Source organism: Neolamprologus multifasciatus, chromosome 2, assembly GCF_963576455.1.
Source record: "Neolamprologus multifasciatus chromosome 2, fNeoMul1.2, whole genome shotgun sequence".
In the NCBI taxonomy this organism is placed as follows: Eukaryota; Metazoa; Chordata; class Actinopteri; order Cichliformes; family Cichlidae; genus Neolamprologus; species Neolamprologus multifasciatus.
Window position 1 is genome coordinate 24460542 of NC_140440.1, and position 22800 is coordinate 24483341.

At 40.8% G+C, this 22800-nt stretch overlaps 1 protein-coding gene across 5 annotated transcripts in view; it reads left to right on the forward strand.

Annotated features, from left to right (window-relative positions):
* Positions 1-22800, forward strand: part of LOC146524413 (neuroligin-3) — a 137021-nt gene that overhangs the window by 7861 nt on the left and 106360 nt on the right. For 2 of the 5 annotated variants that reach the window (XM_085133472.1, XM_085133476.1), the window contains exons 2-3: positions 14838-15547; positions 16627-16686. In XM_085133472.1, coding sequence (XP_084989598.1) covers positions 15076-15547; positions 16627-16686 — 532 coding nt within the window. In that variant the 5' untranslated portion in view covers positions 14838-15075. Of the gene's footprint in view, positions 1-14837; positions 15548-16626; positions 16687-22800 lie in introns of those variants that run through there. The other 3 variants (XM_085133480.1, XM_085133487.1, XM_085133492.1) reach the window with 2 other exon arrangements.

The following is a 22800-nucleotide window of genomic DNA, read 5'->3' on the forward strand; positions in this document are numbered from 1 at the left end:
TCATGAGCTAAAAGTAAATAGAGCCTCATGGACTTGTTGTCCAGTGCGAACCTGAAGAGTCACGCTTGCATTTTGTCTTTCGAGTCATTACAGCAGTGGAAGATAGATTTGGGACAAGAGACTCCAGAGCTGTAGTTTCTCTCGTAGTTACATTGCCCTGGGCTCACCGTGAATTTCAACCCGGTTTAAGTACAGGTGTTGAATGACATAATAGTGGTGGGCAGTTCAGTCCTGAAGCTGAAGAGTGAAATGATACCGTTGGATAGAAATGGTTCTCTGAGAGTAGCAGGAATGGAGAGGGGATCAGAGAGGATAAGAACAAGGACAGAAGGAAGAGGTGAGATTGAAAAGAAACAAGAGGAAAATGGCTAGGGTGGAGAAAGATAAGCCTGGATAAGCCTTTTGACAAGTGAGCTCTGGGCTGGAGAAAGCCAGTCAAACAAAAATCTGCCACGTTTGTTTTATTCATGCTGCGGACAACTACAGCTTTACTATCTTTTTTTAAAAAAAACAAAAACCCCACACTAGTACACAAACAAGCAGAATACAAATCCTAGTCAACTGTATCCTGACATTTTTCTTCATTCCGTCTTTTTATTTGAAGATTTTTTTTTTTTTGATTGAGGCAGATCTCCATACCATATTATTAAATCATTCAGTGTTTTCTGACACCCCAGAATTTACTGGCATTCTCATCTCATATGCTCTTTAATCACATCCTCTTTGAATCCAAACCTGCTTCACTCAAATTTTTGCACATTTAAAATTCTACAGAAGCCTTAACTCCAAAGCAAACGATGACAATACGCATTTATTGTTGAAGTTTTGGGATGTGGGGGGGTGGGGGGAATTCCTGGCACCCACTAATACATAAAATAATGCGATGTCCAATAGAGTTAGGGTTAAGGTTAGCTTATGCTAAAGTATAACAATCAGGCAGGGTAACAAGTTTGCATTCTCTGAGCCTCCTCTTGATTTGTATGACCGAGCTGTCTCCTGAGTCTGCTTCTGAAATAAATTATTTAAATGAAGAAGTGTGTGTGTTTTACAGTGCAAAAAGGCATCAGAGCTCTGCAAGAGTACAGATGCATTTCAGTAGGGATGCCACACTGCTACACATCGCTTTACTTGATTGGATGTTGAAAAAACACCGGAAAGTCATGAGCCATCCTAAACACACAGGAACACGCTGCAGCTGGAGACTCCTAGGGGTTGATTCTAATGATACCCATGTGATTTATCCAGCAGATCCAAGATCAGTTTGTATATATATTTACAAAAAAATAATAATAAACTGACCTAATAAGCCACATCTTTGCCTTTGTTTCCTCACTGTGCTTTTTGAAAGAAGAATGAATAAAGGAACCTTATCACAAAGGACTTTGGAAATGTGACATATTTCCTCAGGGATAATAGTGCTTTGTGTCTCCGTGGCCCACTTTTCTTTTATATTGATGCTTAGCTGCACACAAATGACAAACAGCTGCATCACATGTAAAGGTCTTTCAACAACTTGAAGCAAAACGTTTACTCTTTGCATTTAATTGTTCGACGCAGTGCGAAAGGAATCGTCAAATTGGGTTAAATGAGGATCCTCTGCTTCCTCTGCTTTTTAATCTGAAACTTGCACCCCGTACTTGTGCAAAAACAACAAAATGCTGCCGGAGATAAAAAAGCAACCAAAACAGTAGCGCACGGATATAGTAGTGAATGGCTTATAGAGGATATTTATGTAATCTGGGGGCACCAGGGCTGACTCAAACCCAACTCAGAGCTGCTGTTGCAGAGAGAGGCCCAAGGACAGTAGCACATTTTCTAAATCCCTGGTAGACACAGAAAGTTAAGACAAGCAGCGCTGCAATAAAACAAAGCCCAACCCATTTATCTGAGCATCCCACACAACCCCTGGCCCAGATTTACAGCCCTGGGCATCGAGTGCTACCAAATCTTCTGGCAGCCACCGCCTCAGATATTGATAGGAAGCGCGTGAATCCCACCAAGGAATTCTGAGCTGGAACTTCCCAAAACATGAGCAGTCCCTTAATGGTCTGGGATCACAGAGCAAAAGAGTATGATATAAAACCTTTTGCACTATAATGACATTGTAAATTGGTATAACTTGTCATTGATTTTTTTTTCTCCCTTGCTCTGAACCTGTCTAGCAACTATCTATTGCCGTGTGGCATTAAGAGTTTATGGATTGTTTGACAAAGCCAGGTCTTTGATGAGCATTCGTATCCTCCGGAGACAGAAAGCAGACGCTATTCCATTAAGAGCAAAATGCCTTTTGAAAACAAATAAAAACAGGGCCTCTCTCATCATTACATCTAAAGCGCTTAATCCTACACAGAGGAGACTCTCCCCTCTTCTGAAAACCTTTTCTTTGTATCCATCACACGTGGATTTCTTTCTTGGAGCTTGTCTGCATACCAAGTTGTCGATGCTAACCTCTGGATGTAAAGGGCAATCATGCAGCTCTTAGGTTCTGCAAGAGGTGCATCGTTTCTTTTTTTTTGTTGTTCTAGAAAAGTATAGTATTGAGTTTGAAAGGTGCATTAATTGCAACAACGGGCGCTTTTGTTCCTGCAAAATTAAAGCGTTCCCTTTTTGTGCTGACAATACAAAGAAACTCGAGTTTCTAGAGTAAAAGTTTTCTTATTATTTTTCACACAATTTTTGCAAAACATATATTAAAAAAAACAACAACAACCCCAAAAACAAATCACCTGGCACACAGACCCACACTGAGATTTACCTACATAGAGTTTCCATTCACCAAAGGGGTAGCAGTTGTATTGGTAACAGTTGACATGCCATTTTTGGTCCTAAGGGCTCTGCTTTTAGTGTCTGTGAAAATTGCGGGAAGGCCTTGTAGTCACATGAAATTTTACAGCAGGCATGGAGGCACTCTCATTGTTGTGTTTGCTCCTCGCAGAAGCTCCAAGGCTCTTAAGCTAGAAAACAACAATGGCCCCGTTGTTCTGTCTCCTCTGCATTCATCCCTGGTAAAAGGAACATAAAACTCCCTTCCCTCTGCGAGCCCCCGCTAGTTGCACTCGTATCAGCGTAGTTCAGGCACAGAGGAATAGTTTTCAAAGTGTCACCGTTTAGGGCATGGTTTGGATGTCAGCAGTGAAATGAATAAATAATGTACCCTCCAGTTTCATTTGATGTAGCGGGATCTGATCTGATATGACTTTTCATTCGAGCTAGCTAACATCCAGATGTTAGAGGATGTTAGTTTTTACCCCCCCTTAGGTTGCTAATGAAACACGAAACAGGAAAGGATGTTTGGAAAAACAGGCGAAAAATAATAAGAAGAAAAAGGGTAAAAGAGAGGCAGATCAAGGCGAGTTTATTTTAGAAGAATTTGGAAATCAGTGTAGATGTGTGATCAAAGTTATGCATGGGTTCCCATACAGTATCTACAGTATGCGCTGTCATTGCTCTGGGCTTCGTTGGTGCAGAGTAGGCACAGAATAGGAAGGGAGATTCAGCATCCAGTGTGTGTTTGGTGCAGTTTTTGAGGAAGTGCAGACAACCCGAGGCCAAATTTGCCTGCAGTGTTTGGACATGGCCTACTTCTAAGCGTGCAGTCATTAATGTGGTCTTCTCTGCTTAAAGTGCACAAATGGGATTTTAATTCATGCCATATGCATAGTGTCTGTGCTGTAGCTTCCCGTTCTGTTGAATTCAAAGATTTTATCTTAGAGTACATATGGTGAGGTCAAAATATCACTGGTTTCACTTCCTATCTTATAATACAACCTTGAGTACCCTCAGCGAGCTGCCGCATCTGAGGACGTATGTGTTCAGCCTACTCTTGTCTTATGGACTTTGTAGTGCCTGTGTGTGTGTTTGAATAATGTCCTGCAGGAGACACTCTAAGTACAATGTCTAGGACTTAGGCGTCAGCAGTAACATCAGGGCAACCTCTCCTCTCCTCTCCTCTGTGTGCAATGGTATGGGGATATTACAGCATTAGAAAGCATGAATTATAGCCGTATTGTTTAGCTCAGTGTCAGGGGACAGAGACGTGTTTCTGCTATCACCATGGCATCAGTCAAAAGTTAGAAAAAAGGGAATGGAAAGATTATGAAATGCTTTTTAAGTATATCCCTCAGCATGCTGGTTTTGGACACTCCTGATAAATTTAGGCCAATTTCACCGAATAATGGTATATTGAAGTAGGATGCCACATTTGTCAGAAACTATTTTGAGCTTAAGGCAGTTCTCCTGTTTGATCTGAAGGCTGCTGTACTACCATAGAGCCAGGTACGACTGGGTATTCTGCATCACAGTGAATGGATCTGAGCATTTCCCAAAGACGGGCAGGCGGTGAGACCAACAAGTACAATAACAAAGGATGCATTACCTAATAGAGTTGGCAGAAATGCAGAGTTCAGGGTAGTCTGATAAAGCTGGGTTACAGTACTTTTAATCAATCACTAAGAACACGAGCCAATTTAGGAAGGAGCCTGACATTCAAGCTAGGCTTTCAGACAGGATTAGAAATAGTGAATAGAGAGTAAACATATCTGCCAGGGCTAGCTGAAAGGACTGCTGTCAGGGGACAGTGTTCCCTCCTCCACGTGTGATATTGAGGCATGTCTCCTTCATCCGCACCCACCCCCAACTCCTCCAGCCAACCCTAACCTCCCTGTTTCGGAATAATAGTAACAGTAACAGTCTCATTTACCAGCTTTGCGCCAGAGATATTTTTTTTCCAGTGAATTCAGATCAGTGTTAGCAACAAGACAAAGATGGTTGCCTCCGTTGTTTATGCGATCCCTTCAAGAAAAGGCACTGTCATTTAAAATGTCCCTCTGAGCTCATCATCACGTGGAGTCTCCAGACAGACTAATAATATCAAGAATATCAGGGTGAGCATGCAATGAACAGAGAAATACAGCTGCTTTTCTAAAAGACAACTGGGAAAGACACTGGTGGGAAAACAATAATAATCCAGGGGGCCTTTTAAATGTTTACCATACATTTTTGGATGCTGGAGGTTTCTGTTGACTTTTGAGTTTTATCATTTAAAATTTGATATAAAATGATTTTTGACAGTGGCCTGTGTGGGATCAATGGGAGAAGCAGCCAGTGGCTGTGACGGTGCTGGATAAAGGGGATGCTTTAGCTATGGCAGCTGTCTGTCCACATCTCCTCTAAACTCACCCGGCTTTAGCTATAATTAAGCCTATAATGTGAGGAATGACGATGTAAATGCCCAAACCATATTTACATGTAAAAATGCAGATTATTACTGGATTTAAGATAATGCCATCAGGAATTTTTGTTTCTGATGTTTTGTGGGTTTTCGTCTTTCTTCATCTGTATTCAGGCTGTCTCGATGCTAAGTACATCACACCTTCTTTTGATCTTTTTTAGATTGGAAAGCATTGAAGGGAATACCAGCTTCTGAAATGTCAAATATTTTATGTTACATAGTTCTTCTTAATATTAAAGTACTATTCATTTCTTAAGCACCTCCTATTAATTGCTGATAGAGGCCATGTAGAGCAGTATTAGTCAGTTTGGTCTTTGTTTATGCTGAAGATGAAGGTCACCCCCTCATTAGAGCAGCAGCATCTTTTTTGATGTTGTGATATACATAGTAATCAAGTGTGGCTCACCTTGCTGTTTACTGTTGACCTTTAGTTAAAAGCACATCACTGTCGGGTTGTTTCAAAACTTAATTATGCTCCCATAAAACTCCTGGCATCATGTGCAGACCTCATTTAATCTTTTGTCATTAGGCTAAAGTAACCCTGCGGTCCCTCTGTAAATAGGACCCCCCCCTCCACCACCATGTTCTCAGATCCATTATTTTTTTTAGTAGTGTGGGTATATGTGCTTTGGGTTTTGCCATATCAAACACACTTGTGTACATCTCTGCTTCCAGCTTTGTATTAAGAAATTCTGCTTGTCACACAACAATACACTCCGGCGCCTCTCACTTCTCTGCAACTACCAGACATTTGCATGTCAATAACATCATTCTACCACTGTGCTTTTGGCATCTGTGAAATACTCTGCAAGGAAGCCAAGTAGTCGCAGTGTTTGAAAGGAAACATCACAATAATGTGTCATGTGTTGCCGCTTTCATTAACATGTTATTTTCTCAAAATTCACCTTGGCTTAATCGCTCATCAATCACAATTAAGGACTCTCAGGCGTATGATTTAGGGCCGCTTAAGAAGAACAGCTAACATTTAAGTACATGTCTCCAGAGAGAAGGTGAAGCTATTTCTAAGCTGCTCTATATGCTGCAGTGGAGTCTCGTTACAGAAACAGCATGCTTGTAGAGACTCTGATGCGTTCAGATCAAAACATTTAAATTGCCGTAATTTATGTTCTCGAAGTAAGTCTTGAGTCGGACATCATATTTTACCTGAATGTGGAATATTGCTGTTTCCAAATTACCGCTGCAAATGCTAAGGTACTTAAGGCATTATTAGCTCATTAATTTAACAAGTAGCATCTGGGTCATGTCTCTGCTTCCTATATGTATAATTCTGTAAGTCGTTTGCACCGAATGATAAAGCTGATCTTTGGATTCTCAGTCAGAGCCGCGGCCTACTTACCTTAAATTACTGCTCTTATTTAGCTCATTAGGCCACAGAAAGATTCATTTTCCCAGCATACTTACAGTATATGTTCATGCAGATGCACAAAGCCACAGTGGTGCCCCAGAGGCCTTCTTCGTCTTCGTCTTTTTTTGCAAAAAAAAAAAATTAATGAATTTCACATTCTTTTGGACAAGATGATCTGAATTTTTAATCTCCGTCTTGAGAAAACATCATTCAAAATGCAGTGGTTGAAAGTGGTGAATTACATGCACTCAGCACAGGACTCCACTGCTTTTCTGAAAATTCTTTTTTTTTTTTTTTTTTTTTTTGGGGGGGGGGGCATTACCTCTTCAAAGCACTGTGGCATTATATGGTTTGCAATCTTTCTGTGTTCTTTTGTTTTTTACTTGTTATTATTATTTTTTATTGGAAGGTGGTGGGTGTTTGGGGCATTTGGAAGAATTTCTTTTGTCTGCTCCTACTGGGAGATATCTACTAATGATTCCTATGTCAAATGTGTATTTTATGCAGTTTGTTACTTTGTTATTAAAACTCTTCTTCTTCTTTAGCCAGTCTTTTGTTGTTGTTTTTTAAAGCACTCTGAGTTCATTTTAATGCGTATTAGTATTTGATACTGGTACTGCAAATGTTTTTTTGTAGGGCAACGAATGAATGGTTGCTTTAACCCAGAGTAGAAGAGTCAATACTGGCCATAGGAGCTGATCCATCTAAGATTTTATAATGTGGTGCCAATGAACTAGGAACCCTGATTGCGAGAGATCAACTCCCTGTTGTAATTACCAGCCAGACCTCAATTAACTCAAAGCAAACCCTCAGTTCAAGTCTATATGTTTGTTAAGTGTTAATAGCTGCTTTAAGAAAAATGTTTCCCCACTCCCATCCACTTAGGCCAGTCTGATAAATGTGCAGAGTACTGCATATTGTTAGATGCATTACTTAAAATGACATACTTTAAGTATTCAATACAGAGTTTAAATTGGAAATAAGCCATTTATCCCCACCGATATCCCCATTAATCTCTATAACTATAATCAATCAGTGCAAATTTAAGCGTTTTCTTCTCAGGCACTAACTGCCAGGGAACTCCAGGACAAGCAGCATTTAGCCAAAAGAGTGCAGCAAAAGTAATACACAGCAGTTCACATTTGAAGCAATGGTCATAAACTTACACTTGCTTTATATACGTAGTGCCATGCCAGTACTGTTCAGGTTCCTTGCTCTTGCCTGAATTTTATTAGGAAAGAATCCCAGAAGGCTAAAAATCCATCCCCTTTTCCACTGTAAGCCAGAAATTGATGTTTGTGCTGCCATGTTATACGTGCTGTCCTCACAGTGGAGGAGATGAAGGAAGCTGTTTGAAATATCTGCTGAATTCTCCTTGGTATGCTCGAGTGGTTCCTCGTGCGTTAAAGCAAGCCCAATCAAATGAGTTTTCCACTTCACAGATGTAAGATGATTTGACCAACTACAGAAAACAAAACATTCAGAAAAATGTTCGTTGTAGTAAATTGGACATCCCATGGTTGCATTTCTAATGCACTGATTTACTTAGTCAAGTAGCTAAATGACTACCCACCAGCCACCTAAATGAGTGATTACATTGTTTTCTACACCAAAATTATAAACACTCAACAGGCATTTTGCGAGGTTCCACTTTTCAACTGCTCGTTAAAACAAAATCAGCCAATCAGAGGCACCTCAGTGCATTTAGGCGTATAGATATGATCAAGACAAAATCCTAAAGTTCAAACTGAGCATCAGAGTCAGGAAGAAAGGTGATTAAAGTTACTTTGAATGTGACTGTTCGTGCCAGCAGTAGATCAGCAGTTTATGAAACTATCTCTGGGATTTACAGAGATTAGTCCAAAAAAAGAAAAGAATATCCTGTTTTCAGAGCGAAAATGTCTTCTTGATGCCAGAGGTCAGAGGAGAATGGCCAGAGTGCATCAAGCTAGGAAGCTTGGTCTCAAAGCAGTTGGACTACAGCAGCAGAAGAGCACATTGGGCACTACACCAGTAAGCTAAGAACAGGAAACCGAGGCTACCATTGCCACAGCCTCATAAAAGTTGGGGAAAAGAAAACTGGAAAACATCCCCCAACAAGTCACAGTTTCTGCTGCAACATTTGGATGGTAGTGTGAGAATTTGGCATCCATCCTTGTATCAAAAGCTTAGGCTGTGATATGATGGTGGTGGTGGTGGTATAACGGTATTGGGATATTTTCTTGGTAACACTTTTGACCAATTAATACCAAGTGAATATCATTTAAACACCACAGCATACCTGAGTGTTTTTGCTAATGATGTCCATCCCTTCATGACCCCTGTGATCACATCTTCTGATGACTGCTTTTGGAAGCATAAAGCTCCATGTCACAAACCCCCAAACAACCGCAGACTGGCTTCCTGAAGATGACAATGAATTCGTTGTACTCAGCTGTCATCAGATCTTAACACCTTTGCGAGGTGGTGGAATGGGAGACTGGTATCATGAATGTGCACCCAGCAAATCTGCAGCAAGTCTGTGACTCGTTCATGTCAATAGGGTCTAAAAATTCTGAGAAATGTTTCCAGAACTTAGGTTAAATCTATGTTATAATGAATTAAGGTTGTTCTGAAGGCAAAAGGAGATCCGAATGAGTGAGATGTGCCTTGCTAGTAAACGGGATAGTGACGAGTATAATATGTGTTTTTAGAATAATGATAAGCATTTAAGTGTATGTTGCATATTGCTAATGAGAATATGTTATGTTGTGTGACTTTGCCTGCAACAAAGGCATCTTTGACTTATAAGATCAACCTTAATACGTAATTACACAGTTATGCAGTGAAAAGTGAAAAGCATTATATAAACAAAATCACAGGATTTTAATTATCATTGTTACGGTCAAAGACTTAACCGAGGCCACCTTCATCTTCTGCTCTTTGGTAAGCAATGCTATGAAACTGTGTTGGCAGGGTGATGGAAACTGCACACAAAAGACTTTATCAAGAGAACAGATCTCTCCCTGCAATCGGCATCTGTGGGAGCTTGGATAATGAGTATGCCATGTGTAAAGTCTTAATGTGTTTACATATAGTTAGATTAGAGACAGACCCAATACTTGCCCCTGCGGTTTCTCAACAAATCCCTGTGGGCTTCTTGAGTGATTAGCTACTTTAAGATTTTTCAGTAGGAGTGTCTTGTGGGACTCTGTAGGGGATCAATAGGAGTTGGGATGATGAACTGTTTGGGAAATTTACGTATATATCATTTTTTAAAAAAATGTAAACTCCTCCATCCTTTCCCATCTAATTGAGATGATTAGCTCTGATTAATATCCCTGTACCCCCACATATTGTTTCCCACATCATATTACTTACTAAACTGTATCTGACACTCAGAGGCATACACACACACACACACACACACACACATTCAAGTGAAAGAGAGAGAGGCAATATAGATGTAAGAATGGGCTCTCTGCCTCGACTCGCAGCTTTAAAACTTCTAGATCAAATCTGTCCCTATCATTTAAGTCTCGAAGAGCAAACAGTTGTTTCAAGCACGGTCAGCAGCTAACAGAATGGCCATTATTTATTTGCTGTGCAGCCGCAGAATTCATCTCAACACATGCTCACCTGGAATCTGTCTTTATTTGGCTTGCCAAGCCGATCTTTCTGCGTTACTTTGGCTGCTCGGCTGGTAATGATAGTCATGGACGCCTTTATCCAGCACTTAGGAGAAGGGGTGGAGACACACAGCTTAGGTGGCCACAGCCGCACCATTGTCGTCTCCCATTTGTATCTTTAAAAATATGTCAGCATCACCGCGGTGATTAGCAGTCAGTATGTGCCGCGTTTTTGTCCTTGATTTAGTGCCAAATCTCCTAAGTAATAATGACTGCACAACTCTGTGTCTGACGAAAAAAGGAAGAGAAGGGAAGAGTGGCCCCTTATTGCTCACTACACTGGTTCCCAGCAGGAGCCTTATGATGCCGCAGTTTGGTTTTGACATTTTGTGAATGTTGTTTCTGAAACATGCCAATCTCATTGATTTAATATGGCATGCTGTTTTTGTCGAGCCCAGGAGCTTATGTAAAGAGTGTGTCTGTGAGCTAACACATGCACAGTGTGCATACATTCATCACTGATTTTGGTGTATAAAGATCCCTCGCATATTTGAAACAAACATGTGTAAGCAGACCATTTAGAGAGATATGTATTTTCCACAGTATTGAAAACAAAGAGACCAGAGAGTAATCCTGTCATAAAAAGAGCTTGTCTGAAAAAGTGGCCTTAGCATCTTTTGGTAGCACAAATCAAAGGTGAAGACAATTTTAACAAGTTCAAGCTAAAGTTACCACCTGGATACTTTGGTCTGCTTTCCATTATATTGACTGTTCCTTAAAAGAACGAGAGTTTTGTCTATAAAATAGGATTAGCTCATTCAGTATAATGATTTAAATGTCCGCTCATTATTTATTATGTATTTTCTTATATTGCCCATCCTTTCATGATAATACCAAGTTATTACAATGATTTGTATAATTATCCAGGTAGCACACAACATTGTTGTTCGTTGATAGACAAGCTCTGCCTGAGTTTTTGAAAGTTTTCCAAATGGCATAGGCTCCAGCCCCCGTGCAACCCTGAATTTGATAAGTGGCAGAGGATGGATGGATGGAAAATAGTAGCACTCTTAGATTTTTGCTCCTCCCACTGGTTGACCAATGACCATGTGATGTCACACGGGTAATCAAACGTGCAACTCAGAGAATCTGAGTTGAATTGGCTATCTTCGAATGATGCTTTAAAGCACTGACCTTCAGTGGGCTGCCCTAATCATTTTTTGCATCTCATTACATTGTCCCTCGGTTTCCATGTAACAACGCTGCATTTGTAATCACTGATTACACCCTCTGAGGTCGGGATGGCTTCGTTTGAAGTTAGATGTTCCAGAAGACTAATGCAGCTTTTGTGAATGCTTTTGTAGCAGACTAGTTACTATAATAACAGAGTGTGGCGAGTCAGATGCCCCATCTACTCAGAACTCTTATTGGTTCCTTTTTTATCAGAGTCCATTCAGCCTCTCTCTAAGGGATGTCGGAGCGTAGGAGTACATTTGGCTCGGACTTTTATGGCGATGCAGAAATCTCTCTGCTGTAGGAGAACAAAGGGTCTTCTACAGTAAGTGTGCACGGCTCTGGACTCAGACCAATATAAAGAGAAATAAAATGTGTTTTTTTTTCTCTTCTATATATGAGATCTGTACTCACATGATGCACCAGTGTGGCCATTTTGAATAATGCTAAATATGATTTGGACTGCCAGATATTTCACATGTCCCATTAATCAGGCACTGGAGAATTGGGGAGGAGGGTGTTTAATGGCATGTACTTGGTGGAATGCCGTCTTGCATTAAGGGCTAATAACCTGACTTAGAGTCAGCACAGCACCCACCTACCCATACTGCCCCCCTCCTTCCGCCTCCATCACTCCAGCTGTATTTATTACGGGCTGCAAGGCCACAGTGATGAGACGATCAATATTTCTGGGATGATGAGGGAGAACTCATGCAATCGCTCTCTCTCTCTGTTTCTCCCTTGGCAGTGCTTCAGCAGGTAGAGAGATCAAAGCGGAGGACCTCTGAGATGCTGTTGGAGAAGAGACTGATGAAGTCCTCTGTGCTGTGTGTCCTCTAAACACACACACTCCATCACACTGTCCTATGTCCTTGCTGTGTCCTGATTAAAAAGTTTGACCTGATGTATTTTATCTTGACTAGAATTAGTCCCATCACTCCTATTCTCAGACGGTGTGAGAAAATCCAAACAGAAAAGACTTCATTTAAAATTGCGATGGAAAATTGACTATCTGTGTCTGCAAATGTGTGAATGGATGGCCTTTATGAAGCCTCCTTTGTCAAGCATTTCTGTTTTTTCAGGGAATCAATATGTGGAGCTTTTTTATGGCATAACTTGAAATCAAACACAAATCATGTGCAATTGAAGCAGAAACTGTTTTTGAAAAACAACCTGACATATAGGCCTGGCCATTAGCTGTCTGTCATTAGAATTTAATAGTACTTAAATACTTAGCTTTAATGCAATGTATCCTGCCGTTATGAAGATTAGAATACTAGGAAAAATCTGTTTTAGAAATAGTTTCATTGGTATTTATTTGACCTTGTGGTAATTTAAGAGTATAGTTTGTGGTGCGTTTGTGTTTTTTTAAAGGATGTGGACGACATTTTATTGGTATTAATAGGCTGAATATGAATAAGGTGGAGTGATTGTTAGACATACAGCAAATTTATTTTAGTGTATCTCTAAAATATATATCTATATAGTAGGATTTTGCGCAAGGCTGTTGTGTTAAATAGAACAACATTGCAACAAATTACTTTAAAAAACAAGCAAGCAAGCTGCTGTGCATATTTACGGTATAATGCACTACTTTTTCTTCGGCGAATACAAGAGCAAACCTTAAGCTTAAATAATTTATTTAAGTGCTGTTACTTTGAGTTTAGTTACTTTGTGTTTAAGCTTTAATTACTGGAGATGCAGGGCATGGTTTCTTGGTCAAGAAAATAAGCCACAATGACCAAAACACTTAGCAATTGGTTAGTTCTCGTCTTGAATATGGCAGCGTTCCCATAACCGTGCGGTGTAAAGAGTGCAGGGAGTGTAGCTGCCGGTGATTTCTTGTCTTAGTTCAAGTACATGTTATTAGATTTTACAGTAATAAACTTTTCTGTATGGTTGCAAGCAAGCTATCAAAACTATAACGTGAGACTTGTATTGTACTGTGATTTTTCAATTCTTTTACAGTTATAAGCTGTTGATATAGAAAACAATAACTGCAAAATAGCAGTTCAAATTTGATCGCTGTAGCTGCCGGTGCTTTGCTGTTAGTTAATGGGGAAATTTCTTACAGTGTAGTTTTTATTTACATAATAAACAAAATGTTTTATATAAAACACACACACACACACACACACACATAAATATATATATATAGGTTTTCTGCTTCTGGTACAGGGATCCTACTGAGCAGGGACCCGACTTTGCCAGATTGGCTTTTTTTTTTAAATTTTGAAGCCTTTTCCACCATTTGACCCCCAGCAATGAATACCTTTTAGTCCCCACACTGGATATGGATGTTTTTTTTTTTTTTCTTCATGTATTATCATTTAACAGGGACTCTGTGTGCCACCATCTCTGAGCAGAATTGTCCAGCACACATGTTCCATTTATCCAAGTGTTATTGAAAGTGGCCTGATTTTAAGTATTTACTAAATATGTGCACGCACGTATGCATTATGTTTTTGATCTGAAGTGAGGTTTTGCATATACAACTAAGCATATAGATTTCACCGGCAGACTGTCTGCTGATCCACAGCTGCGGCGGATGGTAATAGCTGCCTAGCGATAACAGCACCTCCAGAAACGTCAGGATTGGTTTCTCTCAGCGGTTAGGTGCCCTCCAACGGCTGCTGATACATTATAAATCATTTACACAGTCATTTTGGAATGCAATATCCTCCTCTAAATGCTGGCTTTTCTTCTCCATTGTTATTAGAGCAAACTCTGCAGTAGGCACACAAGGTTGAGAGGGACCCTAAGCCACAGAAATTGAAAATTGATCAAGCAGCGTGGGAAGGTGTTGTTACTGGTTCACCCTGGGACTGTTGATTAGCATTTGCAGCGCTGTCACTGGAGGGACCTGCTGCCTGTAGCGAACATCCTCCCCTCCCCCCCTTTTGTGTTCATCCCAAAAAGTGATCTCTTGAATGAGCAAACAATGAGAATGACATTTAATTTATACCTTATGCATAACTACTCCAAAGGGCTACGCAGTGAAAATGACGTGAAATTTTTAGCGTGTTATTACGTGTGTATGACTCCCACTGCTAGTTTTACCACTGCCTTTTGTCTAAATATTAACCATTAATATAAACGTCAGACTGTAAAGTAGAGAATAATTACCTACTGACAGCTGATGGCTTTCACACTTCAATTGTCCTGTTAGCATTATTTGGTACATCTTGACAAGTTACCCGGCACTTAATTGCAATATCCAAGTCAAAGACAGGTTCTTGATTATATGGATTGATGATTGCACTAAGAGCTCTTTTTTATGTCATGACTAAAAAATAAAAAAGAGCTCAAAACGTGGATAAAAATGACTGATTGAAAATGGGAGCAAACAGGTGGATTTTCAAGTAACTGTCATTAATTTTTCTGTCCTCTTCTTTTGTAGCACTGGTTAGAAGATCCGACGAGCGGAGGAAGGACAGTGAATAAGGACCTCGCCACAGACAGGAACTGCGCAACTTTTGACTGTCTCATCTGTAAGCTGGTGGGCTCCGGTATCCCAGCTGATGACTGTCCCTCAGGTGCCTGCACTACAGGGCTGAGTGGGAAGCCTGTGCATTTGCTGAGGGCGGTGCCCTGGCTTGTATGTTGGTCACTTGCACTTGTACTCGCTCACAAGGACCATGTGGTTTTCTCCCGGGAGAAATCGTTTCCCCTCGCAGAACTGGCACGGTGCCTATAATTGCACCAATTTCAGCGTGTCCTTGTGGGTGTTAAGTTTTTGTTGGTGCTTTGCGGCTGTGAGTGGTCAGAACTACCACCCCACTGTGAACACACAGTATGGAAAACTCAGAGGGGTGAGGGTCCCCCTGCCTAGCGAGATTCTCGGGCCGGTCGACCAGTATCTGGGGGTTCCTTACGCTGCCTCCCCCGTGGGAGAAAAACGCTTCATGCCCCCGGAGCCTCCATCTTCCTGGTCAGGAATCAAGAACGCCACCCATTTTGCTCCTGTCTGCCCTCAAAATATACACAATGCCGTGCCAGAGATAATGATGCCGATATGGTTCACTTTCAACCTGGATATAGTTACCACATACATACAAGATCAACATGAGGATTGTCTTTACCTAAACATCTATGTTCCAACAGAGGATGGTGAGTGTGTCGAGTACACAGGAAGAAACCAAACCTCTCCTCCTCTTCTTTCCTGTCTCTGCTTCCCACTTCCTTCTGTCTTCTTCTCTAAGATTTTGTGCCACCTTTGTTTTTTGCGCGAAGCATGAACCGTTGTTTAGCGCATGCTGTGTCCGTGTCCATCATACGACATCCCATCTTGACTAGATCTCTCATTTAGTCTTTTCATCAACTCTCCCCTTCCATGCCACTGTTAGAGGTTCCTCTTTTGATGACTAAATGACTTCTTAAATATGACTTATTGAGAAAAATAAATAAAGAAAAACGAAATCTAATCAGACATGAAACAGATTGGAAATACTCGGTGCACCTTCCTACCCTCACTGTCTTGATTGTTCTGGGGATATTAGCAATTAGTAGCCTGCCTCATAAGTGAATGATCTTCTGTAGGGTTGGTGAAATATTCTGTCTGGTACATGAGAGGCCTGTGGCATCAGCCTGACCTATGTAAGACCCTTTACTCTCCTTTCTACTTCCAGTTTGTCTTTCCACAAAGAGAAATGCAAGAGGAGACTTTGTGCAAAAAGGCAAACACAGATTGGGAATTTGTGAAGACTGACATTGCTAAAAGTGTTTGATTTCTATATATCTCTTTTAAACAGACCCTATTCTTTATCACTTGAAGGAGAGCCACACAGGAAAATGGGCTTGAAATGTTAAGTGCTCTGAGCGTCGCACATATAACGTCAAATAACACTTAACAGATTCGGATGTGAGCTCCAAAATCTTCCAAAACCTAGCCTCTCTGCATTCCGTGTGGTCGTAATGGGTCTTAAATAGAAGTGCATGTGAATATGGGCTTCTTGTGTCCCAGGGTGCAGCAAATTCATTCCACCATTTTGGAATATTTCTGCAGCAACACCCCAGTTACTTTTTCAAAAGGTCCTCTGTTGTTCTTGTTGTTGATGAAGACCGGGAGGGTGGGAGGAGGAGGGAACGAGGGAGAAGACGGGTTCTAACTCAGTCTGAGTTGTTGCATGTCACATGCGATCTTTTCCAGAGCTCTCTGTTATTTTGTAGTTTTTCCATTCATTTTACAGTCAAAAGAATATCCAAGGAATGTGCCAGGAAACCCAACAAGAAAATGTGTAGAAAAGGAGGTATGTAAAAAAAAAAGAAAAAGAAAGAAAAAAAAACATGGAACGAAAGGGAGGAATTGAAAGAGTGAAAGAGAGAGGAGAGTGATGGGTGCATCCTTCCAAAGCTGCCAATATCACCACCTATCAACTCCCAAATCAAAGTGCTAATTGGGATGAACATGGGACTTGTGACTCAGATCAACCTTGACATGAGTGTGAAAGATGAGTGAGTGGCTGTGCTGTGCTGCATGCCTGTGTGAGTAAGTGTGTGTGTGTGTTTAGGTTGTTGTGTTGTTTAAATATGCGAGCTAAAGTCAAGGAGTAAAACTGCAGGTCTCCAAATAAGCAGCAGAATTTTTGTTCAGCGATAGATTGTGATGTCTACTGATAACCTGTGTTTTTTTTTCACAACACTATGTGGATTGTTCATGTCAAAAGTGTATTTGTTTAAAGGTAAATACAACTGCTGATTAAATCAGAAGCATAAATGCCATTTTAAATGAATATTATTATCCCTGAAATGTTAATTTGCTACACAAGGAACTTGAGTCACGTTTCAGACAGCACTTAAGCCGCTTATTGAAAGTATTCATCAAGCACGACACCTGAAAGCACCCCAGCATCAGCGGTTGATTTAATTTTCAACAAAAAAAAGTGTAACGCCACCTTTATCTCAAATTGATTATTCCCATTGTTCAAATAAGGGGCGGTGGGGTGTTTTACTGGCACGACAGCTTTGATCTATCCGTGTAGCAAATGGCCTCACGCGCAGCCACGGAAAAGCACATCACGATTTTATTAGCAGCGGCTAAAGCACAACCACTGGTGACAAAAGAGTGTTAATTTTCCCAGCCCTCCCTTAATGCACCGGGGGACCCTTCCAGGTAGCCTTAAAGTTGTGATCCTGAGCATATCTCGCTGCGCAGTAAAGATTCCGTTTCAGCTGGGAGACCTCTGCTGTTGATTTCCACGGAGACAGGAGACAGCTCTTGGGCCTCACTCTGTGCTTCGTACATTCAGCTTTGGTAAACCAATTTTGTTCGAGACAGACTAGCCCTTCAGGCACTTCTGCTTCTGAATTAGTCCCAGTTGTGGAATATACACAGAAATATCTATTTAATATTCCCCTTCCAGTTGGAATTTTTCAATTATCTTCCCCGTGTTTGGTAATGAGAAAATGGTTTATCATAAGTTTTATATGTTGGTTGTTCTGACATATTATTGTGCAGAGAGCTGACTGTTGTATAGTTCCTCTGTTGTTATAAACACAAAGTTCATCATTTTCAGTCTCCATGGAAACACTTTATATGAGATTCACCTTTTTTTTTTAAACTGCTTCCACTAATCATGGCTTTTGCTGACTCACCCGAGAAAATGAAGCATAATTCATTCTTACCAGGCGCACTTTGGTTTCGGTCATAATAAAATATACTTCCAACAAGGAAGATTTTCTTTTTAAATTGGAATTCGAAGAGGAAACAGTTCATGAGTCATGTGAATGATAATATATATTTTTAATTGTTGTTTTTTAGTTCCTACTTTTGGTTAAATCCTCTCTGTAAAATTATAAGTAAATGCACTATAACCAAGTGTATCTCTGTGCATGTACACAGATATACACACATAAGGTTTTATGTTTTTGCAGTACAGACGGGTATATGCAGTAGAGTCATACACACTGTTCATATTCAGTACCAATAATGTCTCCACTACCAATTTTCCAATCTGTAACCGTAACGGATTTTCAGAAAGAAAAATGGTGATTCTGGATGAAATGGTTTGTGTGATTGTTGCCAAGCAACAGTACGCAGTTGTGACAGGAGCTGAGGTAAAAGGCATGAAGCACCTTTGCTGTAGTGGTGATGCCGATCAATGTGAGAAAAGTACAAATCCCTAAAAGACATCGGATGTGAATCATAATAAGATTCCTGCGTGCATGAGGTAAAGTCTTCCCATACGATGACTCAGAGAGTGTTTTGCATAGTAAAACCACAGTGAAAAAAAAATAATGGTTAAATATGAGGTTATAGAATTCAGTTATAAGGGATTAATTTCCAGCAAACAATAGAGAAAGCCTATCATATGGATTCTGCGCCATTAGCGTCCTGCAGAGCATTGTGCAAGTAAAACATCTGATGCACTGATATCAAAGCTGCGGCTCATTTTCCTCCATTAAACAGAGGGAAAGCCTTAAAACCTCTCTAGCAGTGCCTGAACAAAGATCAAGAAAGACTCCTTAAATAAAAAATAACATAAAAGCTCATACAGATTGCACTAGATGTTTATTTTTTCAATACCAGCATGGTTGATTGTTAGAGTGAGCGCAGGTTTTGCAGCTATTTCGACGGGGCTAATTCACCCAGAGCGTTTCTCTTTGTTCATAAACAATCTGATGTTTGCACTGACCACAGTGTTGCTCTAGAAGAGTAAGCGAGAAAGACAGAGATGGTCTCTGCCCTCTACCACAGCACCGCACATCCAAGATGTCTGAGCAGGTAGCGTTTGAGGTCATGTGTAGGTGATCTAATGTGCAACATCAGCACCGTAGCCCACTGCTCACTCGCTCTCTCTGATGTGGCCTTACAGCACGTGCCGAGACCATGGAGCAGCGACGGCGCCGGAGACACTGGAGCCTTGGTTATATTGCTCAGTCATTTTCCTGCTCTGAGTCAGAGTGAATGGAGTGAAGAGGGGGGTAATGATGTGCGGGGACACAGCTAAGCAGTATTCAGAGTGCTAGATTGGCTGTAGATGGGTCAATTTTGTGAGGACAAACCCAGATGAGGTCAATGTTTATCTGTAAAAGAGCTTTGCATTGTGAAATTGATCGACAAACACACGAAAAAAAAAAAAGACTGTAAATTCACATGCTTTCGACGAGGTGGAGTTTTGGTGCACCGTGCGCTTCTTGTTTGTATAATGCTCACATTATTTCGTACCAGGTTTTACAGCGTGTCGCTTTCATTGCTTGCAGCCTGCTTGTAAAACCCGTCCTCAGAGTCCTTCATGCTCACGGTCTCCTGAATAACGCTGATTCTGAGAGACACTCTGAGATCAACCTTTCCGACTCCTAAATTCATCCCTCATCATGAGTCCATTTGAGATAAGTGTAGCAAAATCTGTTGTACATTTTGGCTTGATTTGGACCACTCAACTATCATTCCTATACAGCCCTCATAGGCAGCAGGCTGCCATGTGTTACTCAGCTCAGCGCCAGGACTGAACAGTCCGATCGGTTGCCAAACCTGTAGATTAACTACCCCAGAAGAAACATGGTACAGTTTTTTTTTCCATCTTACCAGATGACCTCCAGATGCTAGAAAGATGTGAAAACCGTATAAGAGCCTCAGTCCTGGTTAGACTGCAGCAGGGCCGCGGCAAACAGTAACACACCATGGTAATCCTGTTGGTTGGCCGACTGTGCTTGCCTCGAGGAAGGAGGGGCTGCTCCCTGAGTGCTGCCGAGAAGATCTGTACGCCAAGCAGACAGGGCGAAAACTTTCCAAGAAAACAAGAACAAATATTGGCTTGTGTGATTCGAAAACAGAGCAGATGCCCCTTGTTTTTGTTTTAGAGAAAATTGCTCCTATGATCTTTTACAATTATCTATCTGGGATGTTTGATGACCCTAGTGAGGGAAGGCTGTTGCAGGCCAGCAGATGCAATCGCGCTGACTTGAGATGCAAAGCATGACCTAAGCAGGAAGTTCCTATTCAGTGGCCTCCTGCTGCTGTGCTGTCCAGCTTCCCCAGTCAATCCAAGGCTCAATATCTCTGTTCTGTTCTTTGTTTATCCCAAATTAAAAAGAAATGGTGGACACAGCCTGTGGAGTCTTAAAGCCCATTTAAAGAGGAAAAAACAATTTGTTGCATCTCCTATCTCTTGTTAAGATAGACCAAGCTTCCACAGCCCCTCGGATTTCCTCTTAAGTGTGACAAATTATTCACACGCATGTCCCTGGCCAGACTGTGACATATAATGTTACACGTAAAGAATTCAGTCTTCCAAATTTGGTATCTTAAAAAAATGAGCAATACTTTCACACACATCATGCATTTGTAATTGCACACCTGTCTGTGTGTTTAGGAGGGATAAAGAGATTAATGGTGCCTTGCGGACTTTACTTGTAAGCAAGCACCACAATGCGTTGCTATTTGTCTCCTTGAGGTGTAAGATAAATATTAAGGGGAATTTATGATTTTTAAACATTCAAAATGATCCATTATTCACATTTACACTTGCTTGTTAGCTTGCGGTCTTCATCTTTACTGCCTTCGCAGGGCTGGAATTGCAGTGCCCTCGTACTCGTGTGTAGGGACGTATAGTGATACGAATATATCCAGCGATACCAGTGCCGTTATTGATTTTGCTTATGGGTGTGTTTATTAATTTCCATATTGATTCCCCATTGTGTTAGGTTGCATTTATACTCAGAAGCCCGCGGCCTCTGTGAAACTTGTCCCTTTCTATTATGAAGCTGTCGTCGGGCAGAAAGACAGCTTGCTGGCCTTTATTTGTTTTGGGAGTTTTTTATTTATTTATTTATTTTTGTCAAATTTTTTGGAGCAGCTGAATCACAGTGTGAGTTTTGGCTGTCCTTTACAGCAGGATTACAGCCTCCTTAACCTTTTAGCTGCATTCTCCATCATTCTCTCTTATGTGTCCCTCCCAAGCTGTGCCTTCACCTCTATGTAGGAAGACAGATTGAGGGAGATGAAGACAGACAGACAGACAGACAGACAGACAAAGAGGGAAAGAAAAAAACAACAGAAAGAGAAAAAGAGAGAAGAACAAGGGAAAACGGCCACCTGAGGATTACAGACTGAATATAACTGCTCTAAATTGTCAAGGCTGCAACATTTCACATTTCACTAAGTCCCTTTCCACATTCTGACCTTTCTGATATTTAACTCCAAGGCCCATCTATTGTCAGTGAACCTTTTTCCAGCAAAGGAAAGGCAGTTAACATTCAGCCCTTCCACGATGTATTGAGTGAATTGTGGATTCAGTCAAGAAGCCTCCAGAGTGTGAGAGCACTCTGTATCTTAATGTCTGCGTGTAAGTGCGTGGGTGTATGTGTACATACGTACGCATGCTTGGGTTTATTCGTGTAAAACTATATAGCAAACTAGGCTGTCTTTATGAAATGTTTCATTTTGATTTCCTCCGTGTAACGAGTAAGCCCAATCGAGTGCGATTTTGTTTGAACCCGATTTGATAAATGCGACAGGTTTCTATTTTACCTGTCAAGGAACATGAATAATAGCTGTTATTCTACATGCCTGCCTGTTTTGAAGCAATGCGGATTTAGACACCTGAAGGCCAGCTATTCAAAAAGGAAACTCGGCACTTCATTGTAGTTTTATTTTAATGGTGCACACTTTTCACTGTGGCATTGCTTCAAACATTCAAGGTCAAGTATAGGATCGCCGGCTGAGTCGCTGCAGATGTCACGTATTTGCAGTCCCTGGTAAAGATCCAGCGATTGACACACACACGGGCTCACAGGCAACAATTCAAAATGACAGAGCTCACTCGTCGACACCTGTGCCCGTCTTGAGGATTATTACTCAGTAGCCTAATTGTTTCAGCATGTCGATAGCAAAGGCGTTCTATAATCACTGTGTTTCTATCATTTATAATTCATAGCAAGGCCTGAAGATTTTTATTTATTATTTGTTTGTAATTAAATCTGTATTTGTTTAAAGATAAGTAGCCCAAACCAAGTGTCCCTAGAGAGGCCTTTAGGTTACATAAACCCTACAGCAAATACAGAACCCACTGCACAGACTCAAAAATAAATAAGTATATATATGCACATTAAAAAAACACAAAGCCTGAGCAGATTGAAGGGATAATACAAAACACAAAGCATGATGCAATATGAAATGAGAATTCCCATCTTTAGAAGCTACAACAAAACGTATTTGTACAAAAGAGGATTTACGGGGCACCTTACAATTACAGCCAGATGCTCCACACACTACTTAGCCCAGAACTCATTATTTATGAGGCTGATATTAGCAAATGTAATAAAATGATGGAAGCGAAACTTATTTCATTTCTTGAGAAGTCGGCAACGATGATCTTCAGACTAATTTCAAAGAGAAAAAGCAAGCAGCCTCTGAGTCTAAA